The sequence below is a fragment of the Ostrea edulis genome, chromosome 6 (genome assembly GCF_947568905.1).
Source record: "Ostrea edulis chromosome 6, xbOstEdul1.1, whole genome shotgun sequence".
Classification (NCBI taxonomy): Eukaryota; Metazoa; Mollusca; class Bivalvia; order Ostreida; family Ostreidae; genus Ostrea; species Ostrea edulis.
This window is the reverse complement of record NC_079169.1, coordinates 35501646-35524277: the sequence shown is the minus strand read 5'-3', so window position 1 is coordinate 35524277 and position 22632 is coordinate 35501646. Positions and strand designations below refer to the sequence as shown.

Genomic DNA, 22632 nt, shown 5'->3' with positions numbered 1-22632 from the left:
TTAGTGTATGTACATATTTTTACAGTTATTGTTACGTGTTTACATTATATATCTTCATAATTATCACTCAGGAACACTTCCTTGTCATCCGTATTGAATTTTTAACGTGGGTGCATAATGTAAAAATGTATTATGTTTTTATAGTCAAACATTTTTTACTGAACCGGTGCTTTTTGACATAATATTGTCCATAGTCTATTTATTCCAACTGTATATATATTTGTTTTTTGTCATTTATTTAATTGTGTATTTGAATAAATGGCCATTCTTATTCCTTGTTTATTGTCATTTATTTGATTGTGTATATGAATAAATGGCCATTCTTATTCCTTGTTTATTGTCATTTATTTGATTGTGTATTTGAATAAATGGCCATTTACTGTTTTGATTTTACAGGGCTGACAAACAAGCATAAATATGATATATGTAGAATGTATACTGGTGTTCTGTCAGAGAGAGAGAGAGAGAGAGAGAGAGAGAGAGAGAGAGAGAGAGAGAGAGAGAGCATAGATAGTCATAAAACATAGTAAAATAAGAGTCGGATTAGTATAAGCTTTAATTTAGTCTTGATTCCCAATTTCCGTGTATACAGAAGAACATTGTAAAATGTTCATTAGATTGAACTAAATATTGTTTCAACTAAACGAAAGAAAAACACAAATTTTACATGCACTGAAGTCATTATAAAAGCGTCACGATTGTATACTTGTGTAAGATGTAATGATATCCATGGAATCACTGATTGGTCAAGCGTAGGAATGAAACATGTATAATTTTGCAGGTACTGTAAATAAAAATGGAAATTTTTCATTTGCGCACAATATCTATCTAACTTACATTTCGACACCATTTCTATTATTACACACGCATGCGATTTCTATATTGCATCAGCTTATCATATTTATATCTGTGCATATAAAGTACATGATCAATCTCATAGTTCCTATACAGAATTAAGAGTAGGGCAAACACATACACCTGTACATTCCAGAGGTAGGATCAGGTGCCTGGGAGGAGTGAGCGTCTCATATTGACCGGTTACACCCGCGGTTGAGTCCCATATCTTGATCAGGTAAACAGAGTAAACTGTAGTCAAAACAGTGTATAAAGAACGGCCTAACAATTGGTGTGAAACACATCAGATATCAATTTACCCAATGACAGGTTGTGTTGGTAAATGATCTCGTTATAACGATCATAAAATTTGCGAAATGTTGATTTTAAACGCGAATATTGAAACCCCTGTAACATCAACTTATTTGTCAGTAGCCTGTCTCGATTTAAAAACTGATCATACGCAGAGTAAGCTCCTGTGTATCGAATCAGTTGAGAGACATAAACACCATATGCATATGAAGTTATTTCATGAGAATTCATTCACATATCTTTTAAGGATTTTATGAAAATTCAGCACAAGAAAGTATTGGATGAAGATATACCATGGATAATAAGAAAGTTTTAAATCATTTATTTCAGGAAAGAAGTGCCAGTTGATAACTATATGAAACATGAAGGTAAAAATCGAGATGTTTATTCTGGTACATGTCCGGTTTCGATGAATTTCTCAAGTCTGATGGCTTCCACGTGGGTGAAGTTAAAATCGTTCACAAGGATTTTTCTCGTGAGCTCCTTGAGTATTTCGCCATCAATCATTTCGGATTTAAACCTTTTCACGTGTTTATTCAGTTTTAGATTCTTCAACATATTTCCTACTTCTTTCACTGACATATGGGTATGGTTGAACCTGGCCAATGCCACAGAATCGGTAGGTTTGGAATGCACAGAAGCACCCTCGGAGTGGGGCTCGATCTTCGTATAAGGCGGCTCATTCTTGGACCGACAAGTGTCCTTAATTTTGACATAATGTTCGTACAAGTCATCTTCGTTGCTGTCGTCTGTTTTAAGGTTTTGAGATTTTCCTCTTGCTGGGATAGGAGGTGCAGGTAGTCGTTCGCCAGTGTCTCCATATATACCGGAAGAAAAGATGGCGTCACTCCGGATAACCTCCTTTATTTCCGGATCAAGAATTCCATATTTCTTTATTCCTAAATTGATGAACATTAAATGTTACTTTAGCAGATTGAACAGGAAGTTCTACATTTTGCTGATTTGCATAATAGATAAATCAAATTACCGAAAAATATAAACATTTACAAGTTCTATAAACATGTATGCAATGTTGTGGTAACGACTGATATAAAACCCATACCTTAGGAGCAAGATCAAAAGATCGATGTAGGATAAAAATCTAAATTCAAATAGTTAGGGAGAGGGGGATAAAATTTCCCATAAGTTTCTGTCATCCGACTTCGATTACACTTTAAATAGTGGAAAAAGAAAAAAAGACAAGCGACTCTTAAAAACTAAATAATGATATTACATTTTATGAATATTTAATGGTTTTAATGTACACTTTCATTTGTGAATAAACAGTAGAAAGGGTATGCAGAGAGTTATTTATTATCGTATATTTTTACTTTTTAATCGATTAGTTTTAACATTCATTATATTTAGTTTTAATGGGAAAACTCTGTGAATTTAGTTTTTTGTGAGACATTGACCTTTTGATCTCGCCCCTTAGGTTACACAGCGAAACAAAGTCGCAATGGTGTATCAACTCACAAATTTAAGGTTGTCAATCCAAATCAAAGATTATTCTTATAATAAATAAGAGTGTTGCTATAGAATTGAACAATATTTGCTACTCCTAACTCGTAATGAAACTCTCCGCCATTGTGGAAAACAATATTAAGTGTTTGTCAATTTTCTATGAAGAGATCGTCCAAGTATATCTCTCTCAATGTATGAAAGGGGGTCTTACTCAGGTTTGACTCTTGTGGTTGGAGACACCATGGTTGTCATGCTAATGTCATCAACGACCGATGCAAATTAGGACCCCATGGTTGCCATTTTTACTGTTGTAACAGCCACCTTAAGGCGCTATCACGCCAGGAGAGCCTATTGCATGAAACGGCGCAAACAGTTTGTTAACAAGTTTCAGTTGATTATTGGATTTTTTGCGCTTAAATTATAATTTTTCCGCGAGCTGATTGTCCTTGAAAAAAATGTGAAGATAATAAATAAAATTTACCTATTCGTGTGTAACGATCAGATCCTTAACGTTTTCGGATGGTGATCACTTTATTGTGTGAGGTGATCACGTTTATTGTATGGTAATTACCAGGGGCGGATCCAGGAATTGCGGTTAGGGGGCGCAACTTTATGAGACAGAGAGTCTGGGGCGAAGTCCTGGTGTGGGCCCAGGGGGCGAAGCCCCGGAAGCTTCTGGACTTTACAGATTTTATAGGACTTCAAATATGTCTTCTATGTAGTAATTTCTACTACTTTCTGTCATTTTTGATAGAGGGAAATCAATAAAATGACGCTAATTTCAAGGGGTTTTGGAAAAAAGTTCTCCCAATAAAAGTAATTCAATAACTCAAAAGATTTTGTCATTTATTGCATTGAGAGTGGAAGAAATTATTGCTTCTTTTATCGTTTACATTTTTCTAAACAAGGGGCCGCGATTTACCTTAAATTTGAAAATGTTTGGAGGGGCTGCGCTCCCCTTAAATCCGCCACTGATCACCTTTCTTACGACATTTGGGAAGTAGTGTAATGGTTTTACAGTCAACTGTGTATACAGGGATTTCTTTATCAATCGAACTTGTGTCCAAAATATGTTTTCTCCTCAGATATCAGATGATTAAGCGATGTTTTAAGGATAACTAGTGGTTTTGAGATAAAATACTTGGTGGCCTTTAAATTGATAACGAGGATGCAAAATAAGATGAAACGTGACTTATGGGTCGACTACCTCAATGCCACGTTACTGTAACATACTGAACGATCGAGGAATTTAATGAAATTTACAGTTCAAACATTCGAAATAACTTTAGTGTAAAGAATGCGGGTCTGTATCTTATCTCCATTTGGATTAAAACTTGTTTTTAAAAAACATTACGCATGTCACAGTTGCTCTCCGGGTAAGAGCAGTTCTTGTCCACAAAGTTGTCCAGTTCCTGAAGGAACGCCTGGAACTCCTCGTCTGACTTGTCCTTGTAACCGGTAACCCTGGTAACGGAAATGAGAGGGGTAAGCGCCACCGCTGCTGTGTCCTTTCCTATCTTGTCTGGAATTAAATTGATAATTAATTAATTATACAAACACAAGGAAACAGGGAGGATTTTCTATCTTGTCTGAAATTGAGTTAATAACATCGCCCGGTTTCTTTATACAAACACGAGGAAACGGAGAGAAATTTCTGAGCTGAACAAAATACACAATCCACCCCATACTTTCATTGGTTCGATATCCTAACTAATACAAACATTTAGTCTCTGAATGCACTCTTTTCCAATAAAATTCTGCAATTTGTTTTCTTTAAATACAGGTGTATATACTTCCTTTCAAAACGTTGTTGACAATAAAAATAAAAATATAAAAATAAATAAAAAAATTCTGCCATTTCATGTTTTGTCTCGGTAGTTTTCGTTCAGACATGCATACTTCTTCCTGATTGTTCATGTTTTGTCTCGGTAGTTTTCGTTCAGACATGCATACTTCTTCCTGATTGTTTTATCGCACTGTTATTTAATAAATAATCTATATTTCAAGGTTTGGTTTTGTTTGTTTTTTACAATAATTATAATGACATGTTTAAGCTGCATATTGTTATTATCATCATGGGATTTGCCATAACCAATTCGGAGTTTTAAAAATTACCACGGCCGTCATTGCGACTTAAAAGCATTATTACAATATTCATTTAGAATTTAATATCGTGGCGTTACCTCAAAACACAAACTAAGAGAAACCAAATAAAAGAAAACTCAATGATACTTCTTTGAGAAGTCCAAGCCAGAAAGCCCAAGTAATTATCATATGTGGAGGGACCTACTAATCAGTATGTAGTTGACCTACTTATCACTATGTAGTTGACTATCAATCAGTATGTAGTTGACCTACTAATCAGTATGTAGTTGATCTACTAATCATTGTGTAGTTGACCTACTTATCACTATGTAGTTGACTATTAATCAGTATGTAGTTGACCTATTAATCAGTATGTACAGTGTAGTTGACCTACTAATCAGTATGTAGTTGACCTATTAATCAGTATGTAGTTGCTCTATTAATCAGTATGTCATTGACCTACTAATCAATATGTAGTTGACTTATTAATCAGTGTGTAGTTGACCTACTAATCAGTGTGTAGTTGACTTACTAATCAGTATGTTGTTGACCTACTAATCAGTATGTAGTTGACCTATTAATCAGTATGTAGTTGACCTACTAATCAGTATGTAGGTGACCTACTAATCACTATGTAGTTGACCTACTAATCAGTATGTAGGTGACCTACTAATCACTATGTAGTTGACCTACTTATCACTATGTAGTCGACTATTAATCAATATGTAGTTGACCTACTAATCAGTATAGTTGACCAACTAATCAGTATTGTTGACCTACTAATCAATATGGTTGACCTACTAATTAGTATAGTTAACCTACTAATCAATATAGTTAAACTACTAATCAGTATATAGTTGACCTATTAATCAGTATGTAGTTGACCTACTAATCAGTATAATTGACCTACTAATCAGTATGTAGTTGACCTACTAATCAGTATAGTTGACCTACTAATCAGTATGTAGTTGACCTACTAATCAGTATAGTTGACCTACTTATCAGTATGTAGTTGCCCTGGATGAAGTCCTCTTCGTATGTGGCTATGACCAGGAAGGAGGCCAAAGTCCCGTCTCTGTTCTTGCCAGCCTCCGGGACGACATGATCAGCAGAGAACTGGATCAGAATGGGGAACTCTCTCCGCTCCAGAATCTCATTCATCGACATGGAGGGACTGTCTGTATAAATACAAAGTTAACCTAACAGAATCCCATTCATCGGCATAACAGGACTATCTATATAAACACAAAGTCAAAGCCTCAACAAAATCGTTCAGAAATACGATAAAATCATTAAAATTTATGTGGGAGCATCATTATTTTGTTTTTGCCTGAGCCTACTAAAATGAGTACTTAATTATCAGTATTTATGTCACTTAAACAATGAAAACTCCAACAAAATATGAATTAGATTCACAACGTACTCCATAAACACTGACAAATTTTGAATCAAACTCATAATATACACCATTAACCTCTGTCTAATGTGAAATACACTTGTGAAATGCATTATAAAACTCTGAGAAAAGGGAATTCATAAAAAACACTACAAATCATTAAATTCGTGTTTCAAATTATTACATGTTTCATCATTTTTTAGCTTTGAATTGCACAATGACGGTCCGATGTCTGCTTAATCCTTTTATACTCTATAGTCAACAAATAACAGAAAATAACAAGAAATATTTTAGAGACATATATCCCCCCTCCCACACACACACCGTGTGGTAATACTGAATAGGGTAACTTTAAATTCAGAATGCCTATAATGACAGTGATAACGAATACCAATGTAACAAGTTTGGCGTTTGATTGGACAATACCTATTCAGGTCTAGAATAGTTTGACCCCCACTCCTACGTTTGACTTATGACCTCAAAACCAATAGGGGTCATTTACTCCTTAGGTACTACCAGTACACAAATTTGATACTTGTCCAGCAAAGTGTTCTCGAGATATTGAGCGAACAGTATATTCCTAGTTTAGGTGTAGTTTGACCCCTGAACTTGTGACTTCAAAATCAACAAAGGTCATTTAAAGTATATTAGGTTGATATTTGCCAAGCAGATCTCAAGATATTGAGCGGACAACATTTAGTCTTACTAGAAGTGCAAACCAATATGCCATTCTTTTACAAAGGGGGGTTAAACGTTCCATTGTTTTCTACACTAGAAATACATGTGTCATTGCGTCATATTCAAAACCTTTAATTTTACTTAAATATTTATGTACCTTCGTTAAGACGTATTATGAAAATCAAGGATAAGTACACTTACGTTGTGTTCTAGATTTCACCAGCTGAAAACGGAAGTTGCCATTGACTGGGATACTAAGATATTCCAGTTTGATGTCACTAGCTTCTGTTGGTTCTCGCGCTAAAACTCGACGAACAGAATGGCAGCAGTGAAACCGCATGACCTAAATTTAGCGGTGAAAACTTCAAACAGCAGTAAGAGATAAGCAATCATGTTGATTTTGATGAGAAGATTTCACTATAATTAAATAAGCTGTATTCTTTGTATCTTGTGGAGACATGTAATATGTGAGAACTATTTTTATTGCTTTAAAGTATGCCACCAATCACTACTCGGCTATTTCTGTAACTTTTTGTTACGGAAAAGGACGAGTGCGATCCGATTGAGCGTGTCACATGTTCTTAGAATACACAACTTCCGAGATAATTAACTCTTCTATGATAGAGGTACATTCAGCATTGTGTTGAACGTTTGGGTGGGTACAAGATGTATATACATACATGTACATATATTATATATTGGTTATGTAGATAAGGATAAAAACCGTTGGTATACATTAAACTGACCATATTATGACAAAAATGATATTTGTTTGAATTAGGCCACCAAATTAAATATGAAATTATTATTTATTTCCTCTTCTGCACGAGTGATACTTTTATCAAAGATTATCGATTTTTGCTGGAGATAACTTATTATCAAATACTAATAAACTTGCTAAAATTGTGTGTCCCTGCAGTTTGGTGGTTGCATGATCTCTGGCAATCATTCTTTAGGCAATATATAAAGGTAATGATAAGCATTTGTACCCAACGCGTCATTCTCTCACCAGAGGCCGCGTTACGCCAGCGAGTAGCGCACGGAGCTCTGGGTAGAGAATGCCCAGTGCGTATGGAAGAAAACATGCTTTGCGTCTAACTTTGCGTAAGAGTTCAACAAAGGGGAAGAAGTATTGGGTAACTCTGAAATTTCGTATTACGTTAGTCAATGGAAAGAGACATCACAATGCAAAAGTATGTTCAACCAGTGTCAAAAACTAGAAACGCTATCAATTCTCTCAGAAATCATGGCAAATTTGACATACAAAATCACACCATAGAATATATAATCTTACGCCATTATATATAGTAACAGAATAGAATACGGTCTTCTAAGTTGATAATGATATAATAAAATTATATTTTAGGCGGGTAATAATGATGGAATATGATATTTTATACTATTAGGAATGAAATAGAATATGATATCTAAGGTTGGTAATAATGGAATAGAAAAGGACAACTTATGCTGGTAATAATGAAAACGAATATGATATATTGTGTTGCTGTGTAATAAATTTGTACTTGATGCTTATTGACGCATGTGACCTGGAAATGAATCTGGAGAAGACGTTCAGTAGAAAAGTGAATAAGTGGGAACAATAAGAGAATATGGAATATGAATATTTAATTGAGAAGGAATAAAAAAGATGAAACAAGTGTAAAATAAAGCCAATTTAGAGCGTCAAGTCAACTCAGTAGAAAACAAGACATCCGTGAAGGGTTCGCGATCAGCGAGGGGGAAAACGTGAGGCTGGGATCAGCGAGGGAGAAAACGTGAAGCTGGGATCAGCGAGGGGAAAAACGTCAGGCTGGGATCAGCGAGGGAGAAAACGTCAGGCTGGTATCAGCGAGGGAGAAAACGTCAGACTGGGATCAGCGAGGGAGAAAACGTCAGGCAGGGATCAGCGAGGAAGAAAATGTCAGGCAGGGATCAGCGAGGGAGAAAACGTCAGGCTGGGATCAGCGAGGGAGAAAACGTCAGGCAGGGATCAGCGAGGGAGAAAACGTCAGGCTGGGATCAGCGAGGGAGAAAACGTCAGACTGGGATCAGCGAGGGAGAAAACGTCAGGCTGGCATACTTGAAGCTGAAAACACAATTGTTGCACACAGATTTCGACAGAAATTCTGAGGATCTGAAAGAGAGGATCTGAAAGAATTGAGAGAAGATAGATAGATCAAGTTAACGTTAATCTCTTGGTCAGGTTTTTGCAAGTTTTGGAAAGGAACAACGGCATGTTCATCGTTAGAACTCGGGGTTGTAGCACTACACAAACTGTTTAGACGAGGTGCAGGTAGGTTGGGTTTCTTTTACCTCCAGAGAAAATAAATAGGAACTGACAGTTTTTATTCTCTTGCGAGATTTCTGTCGTAGAAATTTAATGAAGACTGGCAGCGGTGCCCTGACATGAACACAAGTTTTCAAGCCTCGGTTATGGTCGTGATGGCTGTTGCCCGGAAACAACAGGTTATCATCATCACAAAGTAAATATGCTTATAATTCAGCCTCCATTTCTTCGCTTCCAATATCAAAGTTATCATATAAATTCGCCATGTTGCAGAAGTTGCAGACGGTAATTAAAATTAAACAACCAAACGGTATGTCTAATTCTTGCTCTGTATAAATATTCTGATGCGTGTTTGTTTTACGTTGTTTCTGTTTTGTCAGGAGAAAGTATCTAGTACAATTGACCTAAAAACTTCATACGCAAGAAAGTTTGATCACGTGACAGACTTCATGTCGACAAAAAATGAATGTCAATTTCGTTAGTATTGTCATATAAGGAAACACATTGGCAAATGTAAATATTGAATGACTGCGTCTCCATCATTAGGTATAATTGTGTTAGTGTTTCATGGAGAGAAAACAACAACCACCAAAAAACGTTGATTCAAAAGTATGTTTTTCTTCATCCATACAGTAACTGCGTTCTGAGTTAGAGAACGGAGATAATGTATATCAAACCAGATCATGGTTAGAATATAGAAATAAACCGGAGATAATGTATATCGCACTAAATCATGATTAGAATATAGGAATCTTGTGGATATTTAATTAAGTCGGTCGTGGATACTGACCTGGTCTGTTGATATTTCGTCCCATTTAGTCTGCCCATAATGACCACCACTGACCACAATCAACATAGGTAAGTCGTCCTTATGTTGGGAGTAGAACTCCGGAAGGGATAGCTCCTTATTCTCATCAAACTGGTACAGCTGGTGCACTGGACCTAGGTCCTCGGGTTCTGAGAATGGGAATTTCATTGTAGACCATATAGATTGACAAGGGCTAAACGTAGGTATTATTCACCGTTTTCCTTTATAGGTATGATGCAAAGATGATAATAATAGTCTTTTTTATTCAGGACTACATATATTAGCATATTGCTCGTTTTCATTAAAACATAAACATTAGATATGACTACATTAAATAACTAGTGCAGCATCGGGCATATATACAATATTCATGTCCACACATTGCCATAAACAACGTAAATGCCGATGTTTCGTCTATCGAAGTCTACATCCCTGGGAACCAGAAAAGGAAATATCTCTGGGAACCAGAAAACGAAACAACTCTGAGAACCACAAAAATAGTTTTTAATTTTCAGAGGTATCTCATTCTAAAGATACATTTCTTTTATTGCACAGTGTCTTTTATTCTAAGAGATAGCTTTTTAGTTAAAGAGATATCTCTCTTACTTAGGTACTGGAATAGACAGCTGCCTCTTCAATAAAAATGGAACACGAAAATATGCTTATATTGTGCTCAATCATCAAATGAATTACATTGTTAAAGCCATTCTGAATCTAAACACACGTACTCTAGTTGATATCAAAAGATGCTGACGTTCCTCATTTACAATACTTACGTGTATGTAGTCTGACGTTCCTCATTTACAATACTTACGTGTATGTAGTCTGACGTTACAATACTTACGTGTATGTAGTCTGACGTTACAATACTTACGTGTATGTAGTCTGACGTTACAATACTTACGTGTATGTAGTCTGACGTTACAATACTTACGTGTATGTAGTCTGACGTTCCTCATTTACAATACTTACGTGTATGTAGTCTTCTTTAGAGATCGGGATCCGTGGCCAGAGAACTTAAACGCATTTAAAAAATCTAAGCCTCATTTTTCACACTATGTTCCTTCATTAAAAAGTAAGACGTAGAAAAAAGATGGACTCGTTTCTATGTTTATGGCCCTAGAAACTGGTCTCAAAACTGCATGCTTTCTGACATGTTTCATACTTATGATTATGCCGTTCGTTGCGTACTGATTTTGTCTACGAATCGTTCCATTTACTTGATGAAGATAAAGGGCTCACGGCGGGTGTGACCGGTCAACAGATTGCCTACTCATCCTATGCACCAGATGCCACTACTGGCGTGTCCAGGGGTCTGTGTTTGCCCTGTTCTCCTCGATTTTGTATTTTTACAATGTATATCAATTATGAGATTAATCACTTCTAATCATTTTCACGTGAAAACAATATGCATGCACACATTCTATGAATATACATTTCAGGAGTGCTGGACAACTGACTCGCTCCAAGACAAGTGCCCTATCATAGAGACAACTCGCTCTCTTGTTCAAAACAACTTTGTCTATTTGTTTTGTATTCATATAAATTAATGAAATAAAGTCTGTAATGATTATCGGAACGTTTTACCATTAAAATGTTGTAAGAAAATTGATCGATTGTAGGGCTGTGCGGTGCACCGAAAATTCCGGTGCACCGCGATTCATACCATTCGATTCGATGCACCGATTACAAATTCCGGATTTCGGTTCGGTTCGGTTTAGATTTTACTTACACCAAAACAACAAATATGGCGTCCGAGTGATGTTGAAAACATGTGGTTTTTTATGCAACGGAGATTTAAATCACTACTGTGTTAAGAGTTAGCATTTTCACCACTCAGATACCAACAGAATATGGTCCGTAAGATCATTGCAGTTTATCTTTACATGACATATAGCATTTCTGTCAGTGGTGGAGTGAAATCAACATCGTAAGTAATGACACAGATTTGACAGTTAACATGAGAGAAGTAAATCAATAAAGGAGAGATTTTCAAAGACTCTCAATTGATAGAATTGTTGAATTTTTGCATATCAATGAAAACAATATCATATACATTTTAGATTCACTATAGATTTGTTTAATAATCCAAAACTTATGCAGCACATTAATATAAAAATTTTTGATAGACTGTCAGTGTTTTCTTTTTTCTATCAAAGTTATAAAATGCCATTATGAATAGATATGATGTTTACAAATGACAACATATAGTTATATAACTTGAATTAAATCAAATCAAATATGCTACTCATTAAAATTGTTAATTGTTGTGGTGTCATTAGATAAATTGGATCTAACATGAACCGAATCGAAAATAACCGAACCGTGCTGTTCTGAATCAAAACCGAACCGAATCGAGCTAACCCTGAATCGTCCCAGCCCTAATCGATTGTCGGTAGTACAGTGTATTTACCACTCGCCGCTTTGGTCACAACAATTCGCCTCCCGTTCTTTGCCAGCGATAATGATTAACGACTGGGTTGGTTAAATTCACATTACTCATTTACCTACTCCAACAGGTGATACTTACACAGAAATATTACTGTTTGATTATCAGATATATTCTATCTATTTTATGACAGAAGGATTTTCCGATAGCGGTGACTCAGTGCTAGAGCATTCGCTTCTTCCTCCGGGAGGTCGTGAGCTCGAGCCCCGCTTGTGCCATGGCATCAAACCTGATCAAGAAATACACCGAGTATACCCAACACTAATTCGAGATTCCTCTGACTCTTAACCCCGCTTTTATTTTGTGACTTCTGCGGGGGAGAGTCAGAGCGGACTCCATATTGAAAAGTGGGAATTCAGCGACACCAGCTGGTGTCGCTGCTTTACCTACCTTTTACAACTTTATTTCGCGGACTCATCTTCCAAGACGCAAGGATTCAGTTATCGGAAGATTATGCTACAAATACATCATGATTAATATGATGCTATCGCCGTTTAAACGATGGAATTTTGTGTTTACATGTGCTGACGTCATGCGGAAAGAAATCAAATGGCGAGGCGGCGACCTAATTCAAGTGATGCTCCATTTGTCGGTATTAGGGCCGTTTAAACGGCGATAGCATCGTATTAATCATGATCTATTTATAGATTTATCTTCTGTTAACTGAATTCTCACGTCTTGGAAGATAGATCCGTGAAATAAAGTTGTAAGAGGTAGGTAAAGCAGCGACACCAGCTGGTGTCGCTGAATTCCAACTTTTCAATATGGAGTCCGCTCTGACTCTCCCCCGCACATGTCAAATATAAAAGCGGGGGTAAGAGTCAGAGGAATCTCGGATTAACCCAACACGTGGCGTGTAGGCTATTTTGTGACCGGGGTGTAGGCTACCGAAGCAATATACGAGGGTTGTTCGATATGTAATGTGTATTGTACCACAGTGCAATAACCCTCTGCACGATTTCGTGGATGATGATACTCTTGAATAGCTCTATGCAATACCTTTCCAACGGTATACACACGAGCCTTCAGCTCCACGTAGTTTTAAACTTACAGTCATTTCAATAGAGCCAGTCGTTGACCACTGTTGTAAAAATGGTTGGGAAACGGACTGAGAATATTGAAGAAATTAGAGCTTATATAAAAGTTCGCACAAATCTCAGTAATTCGGTAATGCAGATTTTTACTGAATTGGGGGAAGTTTATAGGTCTGATAAGGTATCTTATGAGACAGTTCGTAGGCGGAGAAAGATATTTCTGACTGGCACAGAGTCCGTCAAAGATGCAGCAAAATCTGGCCGACCTGTAACTGTAACAGGCAAGGCAAATGTCTCAAAAGTCAGGGAAATAATTGAATGTTATGGCAGATACACGATTCGTGATATTGCCAAAGCTGTTGGCATATCGCTATCGCGGGTGCATTTCATTTTGAATCATATTTTGAAAGTACGAAAAATTTCTGCCATATGGACACCGCATATATTGACAGATGACCAAATAACGGGTACGAGTACAAACCGCGAAGCAATTCCTCAAAATGTTTCCCAAATTCAATCAAAGACATTTTGCAAACGTTGTTAGTGGTGACGAAACATGGGTTCACTATTTCGAAGTAGTAAGAAAAATTAGAAACAAAATATGGCCAACTAAACACGGTAGAAGGCCAGTAGTTGCCAAAAGAATCATAAGCACAAAGAAGGTTCTTTATTGCATATTCTTCTCATTTGATGGTATAGCCGTACAAATTCCGGTGCCGAAGAACAAAACTGTTACAGGTCGGTATTCCCGAGATGTTATATTAAAAAAGCTCAAGAAATATTAACATGAACGACGCCCTGCATGTGTCAGGATTTAGGCATGTTCGTCTACTTCATGATAATACTCCATTACATACATCTGAGCTTGTGAAGCAATTTTTGAAGTAGGAGAAGGTTACCGTCTTGCTACACTCACCAAACTCTCCAGATCTAGCCCCATGCGACTTTTTCCTTTTTCCAAAACTTAAAAAGTTCTTATCTAGTCGTCGTTACAAGTCCCGACAAGCCCTTGGGTCAGCCACCAGTCAGTGCCTCAGAAGTCTACCTAAATCAGCGTACCGTGACGCATTTTAGAAATGGATTCAGAGATTGAAATTTTGTATTTCAAATCGCGGAGAATACTTTGAAGGAATGTAATGTTCATTTCAATATATGAGTCGAATGCTTTTGAGATATCGTACAATACACATTACATATCGAACAGCCATCGTAGATGGTTGGGGTCCGCTTTTGCATAATATCTCAATTTAAGGATATATTTCGCAGGAAAGCATATGGTTACGGAAGAAAGCATAAATTCAGGAATATATGGAAACAAATATATCCACTGCATACTTTGTAGTTTTATCAAACACAAAGATATCCACGATAATTTGATGTTGTGCACGGGTTGTATGCTACATGTTGTGCAAGAGGTGTATGCTACCAGATTTCTTTTGCGCATAAGTGTGGAATGTCATTCAATATTTTTAAAAGCATACTGATTGTAGTGGTACTTCTATTTGTACCGTAAGTAAAATAGTTTATTGAATGAAACTCTGAAAGCAATACTTCCGTTACATATACATGTAGTCCATTTACACGCGGTATTGGTAGTCATATAGGTGGAATCAAACATATCCCCATGAAACATCTCTCTCTCTCTCTCTCTCTCTCTCTCTCTCTCTCTCTCTTACAGATCAGATTATATGTTATACAGATAATACGTAATTATTGGTCATATAAAAATGACGATAGCAAAGATGTGTCCCGATATTTGATTATAGACACGCGGTGGTGCCAAACTTGACCCGATCGTCGGAATTGTGTTGAGGTGTTTGATAAGACTAGAACATGTACGGTAGATATATTTGTTTCCATATTTTCCTGAAGTAATGCTTACTTCGATCCGTAATCATATGCTTTCCTGCGAAATATATTCATAAATTGAGATATTTTGCAAAAACGAACACCAACCATCTATATTACTGTTTCGGTAGACTACATCCCGGTCATAACATAGCCTACACCTCGGTCATAACATAGCCTACACCCCGCATGTTGAGATATACTCGGTGATATAGGACTCAGTCGGCGGGTGTGACCGATCGACAGGGGAAGCTTACGCCTCCTAGGCACCTGATCTCACCTCTGCTATATGCAAGGGTCCATATTTGCCCAACTCTCTATTTTGTATTCCTCATAGGAGCTATGAGATTGATCACTGTTCGTTATCTTCATCTTTCGTTCACCAAAGATGTAAACATAGAGATTGTTCCTAACACCAAACGCTCGACATTTAAAAGTGAGAATCACGCGTCTTTCGGATAAAAGCTTAATAACGGAGGGGACCTATATTGACAGGCATTGATCCCCACTGCTACGGCCCTGAGTATATTAAGTATAGGTCTTTTGTGGTACTTCACCTTCAGCAGGTGACATCTCAATATAAGTGAAAATTCTCGACGGGACGTAAAACAAACATCGAACCAACCAACTTAAGATTATAGAGGGCGAAGCCCTCTCACGGCCCGAAGGGTCGTAAGAGCGGAGCTCTCCCTATAGGTAACACGTATATATATGTTTAAAAGGAAAATATAGGAAAACAATGAAAAATTAAACCATACCTATGGAACTTGAAAAGTTTGGTACCAAATGGCGTCGATTCGAATATTAGCGCGTGGACATGTATTCCTCCATTTTGAATTTCGTCTACTCTAGTTCACGTCGTTCTGAGATGTTACATAAAATCCGTAAAAGCATGTAAATCTTATTTTCTTAATCATATATAATTACTCCACGATTAACGCCATGTTTTTTGTTGTGGTTCAAACGCTATGTTTGTGCTAAATAACGACGCTGAATATGACGTCACAATGTACTGTTTACATCGATTGCGTTATATTCCCCGCGTTCAATATATAGGCGGATCAAATGTCCAAAATTAGGATGCTTTGATACAGCTCTGTCCTCGTGCTAACTTCGGGTTAGTTTTGTCCTGTTTTGGATATAGATACTGATGCCAAAACTTTTTTGCTTCGCCCTCAAACACGGTCATGCCGTAAAACATATTATATATATATATATATATATATATATATATATATATATATATATATATGTGTGTGTGTGTGTGTGTGTGTGTGTGTGTGTGTATAGATTAGAGATAGAGATAGTAAGCCTCGGTGGGGCCTCGGTAATCCGGATGCCATTAACTCGGACGCTTCACCTTTCGGAGGTTTACTCGTTATTTTGCATCGTTAATACGGAAATTCGCGGTTATTTTGTTTACTGAAGGTGTGTTTTGGATGAAATTCCTGAAGTGCAAATGATTATGTTAGTTACTTAAATGATTTATTTACTTTTCAGCTACATATAGTACTTCATTATTTATTTTATTGCATGCAATACACAGCAATAAATTAAGCATATTGGTTACTTATACATATGTGATTATGATTCCAGTCATCAATGTAAGCCTGTGGCATTGGTCAAGATCTAAGTAATGTGCAAGCATTATGTTTGTTTGTCGATTTGTTGTCGAGTTTTTAGTGAAGTGCCACTAATCTGGGCCTATCCATGGCGCTCCAAACGGTCTTCCTCTTGTGAGTGTGACAGAGGATATCCGTTTTCAAAGCCGTATCTAAATGACCCGTGACTTTCCTTTTGAAGTTCTCATTCTGTGAGACGTCCTAAGAGTTAATTGACCCGGGGAAAACTTTCCATTCCATGGGGTTTTAGAATGCAAAAGTGAAGATAACGAACAGTGACGAATCTCTAAGAAAATTACATAGCTACTGCGTCGTATTTCACCTCACAAAAACTATATGAACACAATTTTAGATCCCCTTACGGATCAAAATGTGTAATCTAGGCTCAATAGATTGTCAACCCTGCTTCATTAATCATGTTCTCAAAGACAATACATTGTATCACTCGTGTTTTTTGTTTTGAAAAGATTGATTAAATCCCAACGATTGATCGATTTTTATTCATTTCCAATATCCATATTTTGATATAAAAATGTAATGTAGTTTTCATATTTGTTTCCAAGTCAGCTGTGCACTGATTATTATGTCAACAAAATTCTACTGTTAAGATGTCCTTTACAACAAGAAAATGCTCATAGACCGAAACGAATGGCAGAGTTCATATAAAATAAGGAGGCGTAATTAAGTCTGAAGTCTTTATTAAAGTGTACTGCCTCCTTAGAATGGGTTGTATGGTATATAATTTGTTATATGTTTGATCAATATAAACACGAAAGCTACATACCTTCCATTGTCGCCGACCTCAATCCGTGTTAACATATATTTTTGGTGTACTGTTATCAAAACCCGGAAGTGTATTTCGTGTTGGGCGTTACGTAATACTAATATTCTATTCAGCCATGAAGGACAAACATTGGTTGTGCAGATTTTTGGTATTTTTATGCATCATTTTGTATTCTACATCATCATACAATTATCAGGGGTTTTAAAATACATTTTAAGATGATATACAAAAGTCTAGAAGAAATTGATATCCATTCATGTGGAACTACATGCACATGCCTATTTGTATATGTATTCGTTTTTAAAGGTTTTTCTACAGTGCCTTTGAAAAGTTTCTAAACATAATCGTAAATCTTGATAACCTACAGTTCTCATGCACAGTCGGATAAAGATAATATTCCGTGATATCATTGGTCTAGCAATTGTAGTGGTTAAATTATTTCAGACCAATAGTTATCGTTGTTCACACACAATTGCTTTTATGTAGAGCAGTGGTACGTTTTCAGTCCGCATCGGGTGCATTCTCTGCAATGTAATGAACATATTCACAGATAATTTACATCACAAAATTTTGATATACGACACGACTTTAATTTTAACTTTGATATATTTTAATGTATTTTCACGATTAAAGGTATCAAAATTTGTTCACGTGTTCCTACATTTCAAACGGTAACTTATCTACACTACCTTTTGTAACTGATTTCATGATCGGATGTGACCGGTTAATAGGGAATACTTACTCCTCTTAGGCAACCTGATTCCACTTCAGATATGTCCTGAGGTCGTGCTTTCCTTTCTATTACTTTTGTATCCGTGCTAGGATTTATGATACAGATCACTGTTCGTTATCTTCACTTGTTCATACATTGTATTAATGATTCAGCGTGTTTTAAATTACGGTAATGCTGGCATATTCACATGTTATCTATATTTTCTATTTCTGTTGTCGATCAATGCTGTGGATTCCACTGTGAATTAATGTTAGGAAGTGTTGGCTGAGTACTACATTCACTAATGTTCTTTTCCGTTTCATTGGTTGGGAATTGTCGGCGGAGTAATACATTCATTGCTATTCTTTCCTGTTTCATTGGTTGGGAAGTGTTGGCGGAGTAATACATTCACTTCTATTCTTGACTCTTTGATAGAGAGCTATGGTAACCTTATATCACGTCAATATAAGAAAAGACATACACTCTAAAGAACACAAAATACTACCTATCTTTTTATTCCTCGACCCGGTTTTTCAAAAGGTGGTCAACTTTAACATAGTGTTAACTTCTTTGTTGAAGTTGACCATGTGGTTAACGATTTTGCGTTAACTCTGTGTTAACTGTAATTCATGATCCCGTGAGGACCCAGGTTAGAATAGGTCCTCAGTAACCCTTGTTTGTCGTAAGAGGCGACTAAATGGGGCGGTCCTTCGGATGAGACCGCAAAACCTGAGGCTCCGTGTCACAGCAGGTGTGGCACAATAAAGATCCCTCCCTGTTCAAAGGCCGTAAGCGCCGAGCATAGGCCTAAATTTTGAACTGCCCTTCACCGGCAATGGTGACGTCTCCATGAAATTGAAAAATTCTCGAGCGGTACATTAAACAATATGCAACCAACTAAAATGATCAACATAAAGGCTTTACGGCAGGTGTGACCGGTCAACAGGTTATGTGTACTTCTCTTAGGCACGTGATTTAATATTTTCCCCCCAAGAGTCCATGTTTGCCCTGTTCTTGATGTTGGATTCTTTATAAGATTTATGAGATTGATCACTGTTTTTGTTCTTCACTCCTTTCATGCATATCATACATCACTGCCAAATCCCAAGTAGCAAACCGACGCACACTTCAAGAAAATCGAAAGCGTAGTGAAAATAGATTGCGGATTTTAAAACTAATCTGAATAAATTTAATCGCCTCCTACGACAAACAAAGGGTACTGAGGACCTATTGTAACCTGTATCCCGATCGGAAATATTGATCATTCAAATGGATTAATCTCTAGTCAAAATCAGTGTGTAAAGAACGGTTTAACAATTTGTATGAAACAAGCCAGACAGTATTCAACCTATTGACTGGTTGTAATTGCAAATATCAATGGGTCGAATGCTGGCTGACGTGTTTCATACCAATTGTTAGGCCGTTCTTTACATGCTGATTTTGACAACAGGTTACTCCGCTTATCTGATCAAGTAGAGAACTCACGGTGGCTGTGACATGGGATGCTTACTCCTCCTAGGCACCTGATCCTACCTCTGGTATTTCCAGGCGGGAGTCCGTATTTTCCCTATTGTTAATTGTGTATCTTTTGTGGGGATTATGAGGTTGATCACGGTTCGTTACCGTAACTTGTTCTTATATCGACCATATAATTTACAAAATGTTGACTTTAAACGAGACTCTTGAAGCCTGCCTCGGTTTAGTAATACTTCACAAATAGAGCACACTCTCTGTTTAACAATTAATCACATGTGTATTGAATCAGCATCGGTGATGAATTTGAAATGAGTTGACATCAAACAATCATTTGTTTTACTTCTGGAACACAGACTTATAAAAAGTAAGAAATGAAGTAACGAAATTTACAGAAATGATAAGATGTTATAACGAAAAGTGTCATGAAAAGTGAACAGTAATCAATATCATAATTGCTATAAGAAGCACATAATTAAGAGTAGGACAAACATGGAACCCTGTAAAAATGTCACCAAACAGTCTCCCTAAAAGCGCAGAATAAGGACAATGAGGTGCATGGACAACAACATTCATCTTAGTCACCCTTGGACCTATTGTTCATCAGAAGATTTATTTCAAATCTTACCCTCTTTAACCCCATGATATATTTTGATCAATACTAGGACTCCAATTTAGGCCCATGGGATTGAGTCTTGACTAAACATGAATCTACACAACTTGGGATTTCTCAATATCAATATGACTAACATGACCGTGGTGTTCTGGAGAAGGTGCTTTTCAAACGATTTTAAAGACCCCTACATTAATTTATTATGTAAAATTTGATTCCTGAGTTTAGTCCCACTCTAAACCCAGGGTTCATGGAAACAACTCACCTGAATTCAGTGTGACATTGCTACTCTTAAAATATGTTTTCAAATGACCTATATATTCTCATGAAAGACATTTATTTCCTATTTCAGCCACCACTAGTAAAATATGAATCTGCACTGCATCGACAGGGGATGCTTACTCCTCCTAGGCACCTGATCCCACCTCTGGTGTGTCTAGGGGTCCGTGTTTGTCCAACTATATATTTTGTATTGCTTGTAGGAGTTATGAGATTGATCAATGTTCGTTATCGTAACATTTCATTGATCAAGCTATAGGGCTCACGGCGAATGTAACCAGCGACAGGGGATGCTTACTCCTCCTAGGCACCAGACACTACCTCTGGTATGTCCAGGGTGCCCGTGTTTGCCGAACTCTTAATTCTATATTCCTTTTGGGAGTTTTGAGATTGACCGTCACTGTTCATTATATTCACCTTTTCGTTGGAAGGCTTGCATGAAAGGCGAAGATAACGAACAGTGATCCATCTCATAACTCCCACAAGCAATACAAAATAGAGAGTTGGGCAAACACGGAACCCTGGATATACCAGAGATGAGATCAGGTGCCTAGGAGGAGTAAGCATCCCCTGTCGACCGGTCACACCCACCGTATGCCCTAAATCTTGAGCAGCTAAACGGAGTTAGCCGTAGTAAAAATCAGTGTGTCAAGAACGGCCTAACAATCGGTATAAAAAACACGTCAGACAGCATTTGACTCGATGATAGGTTGTATTGGCAAACTAGATCGTCATAACGACCATAGAATTTGCGAAATACGGACTTTAAACGAGACTGTTGAAACCCTTGCACCATCAACGTTTTTTTTAAAAAACCGACCATACGCAAAACAAGCTTTTGCGTTTCGAATCAGTTGAGAGATATAAAAACCATATGCAGGTGATAATGGAATATTGCTACATAAATATGGGAAGTTGATGATGGAGAAGCTGAACTCATCCCGTTTGTCACAAAATTGAGTTGTTAGTTTGTCGTTAGTATCTACTTTCAATAAAATATCTAAGTATGAAGCAGAAGTGTACGACTCTGTGGTGTCTTTTAATTCGACTTCACACGGATATATCGAATCGAGATATGAATGAAAATTAATATTGTTAATAGATAGAACGTCGTCGATATATATAACTGCTACAGCAAGGGATATTTTCTTCCTACGTAGAAGTGTTTGAATAAATTCAGCTTCACAGAAATATAAAAACAGGTCAGCTAACAAGGGAACACAATTCATACCCATGGGAATTCCAACAGGCTGTAGGAAGACCTGACAATGTAAAATTGTGATTATTGAAGTCCCATACCCTCTTTCCAGTTCGGCCACGATTCGAGGAAAATTTAATCTGCATTACCTGAGGGTGCTTGCATATCAATAATTACAAATCATGGACTAGTTGGTCTTGAGTTAATTTAGAAAAAATGCTCATACGTTGTCAACTTGTCGTGTAAAATTTGATCTCCAGATGCTGCCACAGCCTACCCCTCGGGGCCGTAATTTGAATAAATTGACATATGCATTATCTGATAATGCTTACATATTGGTATGATTAATCATGACCCTGTGGTTCTTCAAAAGATTTTTCTCATATATCCTCATGAAAAACTTTATTCCCTATTATAGCCACATCATACCCCTGGGGTGTTCTGGTTGAAAACTTCGGTCCGCACTATCTTCTGATGTTTACCTTTTCTTGATTATCTCCCATTTGAGGGGTAGATGGTCCTTCATTGGACAAACTTGAATACTCTTTATCAAAGGATACTCTGCGCCAAGTTTGGTTGAAATTGACACATTGGTTCTGGAGACGAAGATGAACTTGTAAAGTTCACAACGTCGATAACGCCAACAATTTTGATCAGAAAAGCTCACTTGACAGGCGCGTAGCTATGTTTACGTCAAAACGCCCGGGCGTACACATAAAAAAAACCCTATTAAATGCTACAAACATAGGTGAAAAA

At 37.0% G+C, this 22632-nt stretch overlaps 1 protein-coding gene across 1 annotated transcript; it reads right to left on the bottom strand.

The window, feature by feature from the left end:
- Positions 1-1452: 1452 nt before the first annotated feature.
- LOC125646400 (uncharacterized) lies at positions 1453-17700 on the bottom strand. The gene is made up of 6 exons (XM_048872646.2): positions 17602-17700; positions 9847-10013; positions 6971-7112; positions 5694-5873; positions 3965-4132; positions 1453-2045 (listed from the first exon to the last, which is right to left on the bottom strand). The coding sequence occupies exons 1-6, from the start codon at positions 17606-17608 to the stop codon at positions 1531-1533; spliced, it is 1179 nt and encodes a 392-aa protein (XP_048728603.2). The 5' UTR covers positions 17609-17700; the 3' UTR covers positions 1453-1530.
- Positions 17701-22632: the final 4932 nt, after the last annotated feature.

Bases quoted from the DNA above. Each gene is read 5' to 3' on its own strand.
- LOC125646400 (XM_048872646.2), bottom strand. The intron at 5,874-6,970 runs GTAAGTGTACTT...GTATTTATACAG, and splicing joins GGTGAAATCTAGAACACAAC to ACAGTCCCTCCATGTCGATG. The intron at 2,046-3,964 runs GTAATGTTTTTT...TCATCAATTTAG, and splicing joins GGAGAGCAACTGTGACATGC to GAATAAAGAAATATGGAATT.